This window comes from Vollenhovia emeryi, unplaced genomic scaffold, assembly GCF_000949405.1.
Source record: "Vollenhovia emeryi isolate VEMERY1.0 unplaced genomic scaffold, V.emery_V1.0 DF940549.1, whole genome shotgun sequence".
NCBI classification, from domain to species: Eukaryota; Metazoa; Arthropoda; class Insecta; order Hymenoptera; family Formicidae; genus Vollenhovia; species Vollenhovia emeryi.
This window is the reverse complement of record NW_011965817.1, coordinates 1-5,928: the sequence shown is the minus strand read 5'-3', so window position 1 is coordinate 5,928 and position 5,928 is coordinate 1. Positions and strand designations below refer to the sequence as shown.

At 32.1% G+C, this 5,928-nt stretch overlaps 2 protein-coding genes across 4 annotated transcripts in view; both read left to right on the top strand.

Moving 5' to 3' along the window:
* LOC105555918 overlaps positions 1-3,064 on the top strand; it is a 5,401-nt gene extending 2,337 nt beyond the window's left edge. For 2 of the 3 annotated variants that reach the window (XM_012002966.1, XM_012002968.1), the window contains exons 2-6: positions 398-549; positions 809-1,772; positions 1,858-2,066; positions 2,236-2,419; positions 2,510-3,064. In XM_012002966.1, coding sequence (XP_011858356.1) covers positions 398-549; positions 809-1,772; positions 1,858-2,066; positions 2,236-2,419; positions 2,510-3,042 — 2,042 coding nt within the window. In that variant the 3' untranslated portion in view covers positions 3,043-3,064. The remainder of the gene's footprint in view (positions 1-397; positions 550-808; positions 1,773-1,857; positions 2,067-2,235; positions 2,420-2,509) is intronic. The other variant, XM_012002967.1, reaches the window with a different exon arrangement.
* Positions 3,065-3,815: 751 nt separating this feature from the next.
* Positions 3,816-5,282, top strand: LOC105555920 (the record flags this gene model as incomplete). Its single annotated transcript, XM_012002969.1, has 1 exon — positions 3,816-5,282. A coding segment is annotated over exon 1 (1,467 nt), but the record flags the coding sequence as incomplete, so codon positions are not given.
* Positions 5,283-5,928: the final 646 nt, after the last annotated feature.

Genomic DNA, 5,928 nt, shown 5'->3' with positions numbered 1-5,928 from the left:
TCGATCGACAAATCATTTCTCACTGGGAATGAGCCGTTTTTAAGAATTGAAATATTACTTATTTTTATTTTTGCTTTGACTACATTCATATCTAGAATTTATGTTTACTAATTTTTCTATTATTATTTTGCATTTATTTAACAATTTCATATTATGCTGAATATTTTCTATATAACACAAAGCCTATGGAGGACGTCCTGTATATGCTCTTGGATGTTTGTGCTATATATAGATTAGTGGAGATGTATAATACAATATTTATGTATAACATAGAAAACATTCTATTTATAACATGATTTGCTATCATATAATTGGATATTTTAATATTCCTTATTTTGTGGTATTCTTTATTTCGATTAGTATATTTATTTTGTCTTTATTTATTTTTTTGCACTAGAGGAAAATGTTTTAGTGGAAGATTTGAAAACTTTGAAAAAGCGTGAGCTTGATGAATTAATTACGAAATATGGTCCAAGGAGGAGATTTGGTAGAGCCTTAGTGAAGTGGATGTCATTACAAAGTCTTACGATAGATCCGGAACTATTAATGGTATATACACTTAATTAAAGTCTTTAATTTTAATCTTTCATTTTCATTCTAAAATTCTTTATATATAGCCTTGTAATATGTGTATAATCCATATAAACTGTCCGTCCATGCATGCAGCTATGCACGCGCGCATGTCTGTACATGTTTTTGTGTAACGACTGTAAAGTACATTTTATGTATACTTTATGTGATAGAGTATATTTTGGTATTGAAATTTATGTTGCTAAAAAGCAGTTTGGCATTATTTCTTTTCTTATAGACATATGGTGATATCCAGTCCGCGTGCATCATTAGCGAGAAGCAATCTTTTTCATCGAGTAGTCCATGCGAAGTTGCATCAGTGGATCATTCCCCCAAAAGGAATTTATCGAATATTTCGATTTCTACAAATATCAGCAGTAGCAGCAGTAATTTGTCACTGAGCCCATTTGCGTTTCCATCGTATGTAAACGAGTTTGTGAACAGCGAGCAAATTACAGCAGAAAATAAAGAGCTTGAAGATACTCCAAATCTGCAAGTAAATGTTGAAGATACTGCTGTTGAATTTGCCACAAACATTAAAGAGGATTTCACAGAAGCAACTGCAGAGTCAGAGGACGAACTGAAAGATTTTAACGACGTTACAACTGCCCCCATACAAACATCAAGTGAAAAAAGTGTTCAGGAAAGGCAATCACCAATTTCAGATTTTAATATATCAGATTCTGAAGCTAAAAATCCATTGTTTAATCTCCTACATAAGAACGGGTCCCATTTCCAAAAACTTATTCACAACATCCACCGTAATGATCTGGTACCAGTGGGATCTGACATCAACTTGATAGGAAAAGTTACTGCCAAACATCTCCTCAATTTAGCCACTCCTCCGCAACGAAAAATACCGACAAGCACTCTCATAAGATGGGCTGAATATTTTAAACGTCTGTTTCCAAAAACACCGACGTCCGCTTTTTATTTCTTTAAATACGAGTCGTATAGACGTCCAAACGGTACCATAGTTCAGAGAAAGAGAGCAGAAGGAGTACTACAGGTCCAGCTCTTTCAAGAAAGGAGGAAACTTATTAAGGAAAACCGAGATGCCCTGTTGAGGCAGCCAAGTACATCAACTGGCGAAGACAGAGATCCATGTACTTCAAACGACACATCTCATATCACAAACACTTGGAGGTCCGTCAGTCAATCGGAAGGAGAAGTCCAATTAAACACTGAAGTTCCAAGAGAAGGTATTTAATTTCTATTTTGTATTAATAATACTTATATGTTCTTACATATTATTTTTTGTTCTTGTAACTAATTTTGTTGTATTAGTATCTCTTATACAGGCTGACCCGACAGTGCAGTCTCACCTTAACTATTTGCAAAATCCATTACACCACAAGCTTAGCCCAGAATTAGTATCCTCCTGGAAAGCTACTTTTCCGTATAGACGGAAGCAACTCTTGGATCAGTCAGGAACAGTGTGGGATTATTTGAACGAATATACGTTTTTGCAAATTGAAGAAATTGGTAAAACCTTAGTAAGTTTTTCTTTAAACTCAATAATTTAAAGTAAATACTTAAATAATTATAAATATTATGTTAATATTATAAAATAATATATTTACATAAAAATTTATTATAAAGTTGAATTATATAAATTACTAAGTATGTAAATATTTTACTAACTTACAAAATTTCCATGTGCAGATTCAACAGGATTTTGAAATACTTTGTCCCGACTTAGACCCTGTAACAAGGTACTCAGGAAACTTAGCCCAAAATTGTGAGAAATGCAGGCTTGCAATTATTACAACTTCTTCAGCGGTTATAAAAAGAGCAAGTCAACGAAAACATAAGAATATAGCTACTCCATTTTTTGATTTGGCTAAACGTAAAACATTTTCTGTTTTCAATTTTATATTTGAAATCTATAATAGGAAAATATACTTTTAGATATAAAATGATAATTTTACTTTTTCAGACGATTCAAATGTTACACTTAGAGTGACTGGAACTCTCTTGCTGCTTCCTTTTATATTTCCTTATGTTTATGTGCACAAAACGTGGAGACCAACGAGGACAGATATCGTGGAGTCTTTCGTCGCAAGAGTTTGCAGTGAAACGGAAGTTGAAGAGCACATTGAATGTCGACGTAAATCGTGGGTTGAGATAGCAAGGAAATTGAAAATATCTACATCTGTTCAACCTTACGTATTAGCGGTAGGTCCCACGTGGGATAATATCAGTCACAGTCACATAATTGTAGACAAAGTTTTATATACATGTAAAAACGTTGTAGAGGCTGTAGAACTTTGTTTTAAATTGTTTCATGTTTTTCACTGTGATTATCCTCCTGAAAGCAAACACGTGTGGCAAATGATACAACAAGGTTTTTATAACCTATTTTTGGAGGATCACGATATAAACCGAAGAACAATTATAAAGGCTTTGGCTGATATTGGCATTTACGTGGAGGAAAAAAACTTACGAACTAAGTTAACCAAAAACTTATAACGTCAATACTTTTTCTATTTTCCATTGTCAAATCGGTTCTTAATTGTTTTTTATTTGTTTATCACCAATAATGGAACTTTTTGTTGTAACTTTTACTTTTTGATAAATGTTTATTTTTGTTCACTTGATTGGCATTAAGATTTAGCATTAGTACTTCCTCCATCTAATAACGTTAATACAATAATCAGATATAATTGTTATTCTTTTTTTTATTTTTATCTTATCGCTGTAGTTTCTTGTGCATTATGTTAACGTGCTATTATTGCTCAAAAAAGTTTCTAGTAATATCTGAAATACTGAAACATCTTCGATACACATGTACAAATTTCTCGTATTCCGATTCTTCTCGTGTTCGATGCGGAGAACTTGGATGCTTTCGCATATATGATTCGTTGCAAGTGCTTAGGATGCATTACAAAAGAATTCATGGTGCTATACCTACATTAGTTTCACAAATTAATGTTTCAAATATAAATACATCATCTAACATAATCACTACGTCTGCAGTTCTGAAATCACCAACAGATGATTCCATATCTGTAGTAAATAATGAGGATTCAATAATGCATAGTGATATTGTAACACAAATGCAACAAGCATGCAACAATCAAACTGCCGAAAGTATTTTTACTTATGATTTATCTTTAATGATTAGCTCGCTTCTATCTGATCCAATTATTCCTCGAAAAACTATTCAAACTTTAATTCGAAACTTATTAATATTTTTAACAAACTCGTTAACATTAATCCTGCAACCTTGCCATGATAACAGCATGCATAAGGATGGTGCATCTGGTATTGAAAGAAACCTGGATACAATAAAGACTTTAACAGACAACTTTTCTAGTGAATACAAACGAGATAAACATTACAAAGATCTTGGTACTTATATATATCCTCAACAATATGTTTTGGCTGTTGGAAATGTTGAATTTTCTAAAGGATTGAGAAAACAAGTTTTAGGTACGGGACAATTCATAGCTATTCGTCATGTTTTAGCAAGATTTTTATCAATTCCCGGTGTTTTTGTAGCTATCGAAAAATACATACATGATTGCAATTACTTGTCTTCAGTTCTTAATATCGTTCATAGTCCAACGTGGTTGGAAATTAGTCAAACAGAAAATATTAACGAGAAAATTTACCCATTGTTACTTTATTACGATGAATTTGAAACAGGAAACCCACTATCCAGTCATGCTGGCATTCATAAATTGGGAGCAGTATACACATCAATAGCATGTTTACCTCCACATTTAGCATCTAGTATAAAATACATTTTTCTGTTTGCTCTTTTCCATTATTCTGATCGTTTAACGAAAGAAGGAAACCAAGCGGCTTTTCATTTAGTCATTGATGAATTAAAATATTTATCAACGGTAGGCATTACATTGAACATTCCAGAATTTCAGGGCACTATTAAATTCAAATTGGGGGCGCTAATAGGAGATAATTTAGGACTTCATTCCGTGCTAGGATTTGTTGAAAGTTTCAATGCCAAGTATCCGTGTCGAATATGTAGGGCTAATAAAGAACAAGTCCAACACATGTGTTCCGAAGACATTTCTTTGTTACGAAACGAAGAAAATTATTTTGCTGATGTTGATACTAACAACGTTAGTGAAACAGGGGTCAAACATAAAGCAATTTGGTATAAACTTCCTGATTTTAATCTTTTTAAGCACGTTGCCGTTGACATGATGCATGATATTCTAGAGGGTGTCGCTAATTATACTATGTCTTTAGTTATAAACTCGCTATTAGTAAAAAAATATTTTACTCTTAAAGAATTGAATAGCAGAGCAGAGAGTTTCGATTATGATTGTGACACTAATAGTAAACCGCCTCTATTGTCCTCAGAAAGTGCTTTCAAAATTAAGTGGAAAATGTCATCAATTGAAACCCTAAACTATGTGAGATACTTTTCCTGCTTAATATCTCACAAGGTACCTGATAATGATGAACATTGGCGTTTGTATATCTTATTAAGACGCGTATTAGATTTTGCGATGACTGATTGCGTTGATACTATTGTTTGCGATCGACTAAGATGGACAGTGACAGAATTTAACAGTTTGTACTTGCAACTCAGTTCAACCCCTCTGAAACCTAAATTTCACTATTTAATCCACTATCCAGGAATGATGCAAAAATTAGGTCCCCTACATAACTTGTGGTCTATGAGATATGAATCTAAGCATAGAACATTAAAAATAGCAGCAAGAAGTTCAATGAATAGGGTTAATATTTGCAAAAGTATTGCAATAAAAAATCAGTTACAATTAAACCATTTATTTTTAGAAAACAGGCTTCCATGTAATTTTCAGTATTCTTGTAAAATTAGAAAGATTGACTATCCACAATTAACATTACTTTTGAAACAGTTTAATCTTTTATCCTCCACAGAATTGTTCTCCGCATCTTTTGTTAAAATAAATGGTATTATTTATAGGCCTAACAACGTTTTAACTTTATATGTCGATAAAGAATACGGGGATCCTGTTTTTTTCAATATTTCAAAAATTTTTATTTGTTTATTAACAAAACAAGCATTTTTTGAAGGTGTTCTGTTAAAAACTGTCACATTTGACCCTCACGTCTATGCGTATTTAGTTCAAAAAACAGATAATGTGCATTTTGTATCTTATAATTCGTTAATATTTGTATATCCAAATACCTTATCCATTTTGCCACCTTCGGCGTGTTCGTACATCACAATGCGTAATTCTTTAGACTAAATAAACATTCTTAAAATTTTTTGTTTGAACAATTATTTGTGATTAGAATAAAAATAATTGTGATTGTATAGTACACATTCAATATTATATTACTATACTTTAGTATATATTTTAAATAAATTGTATCTCATTTAAAAATATATATCTT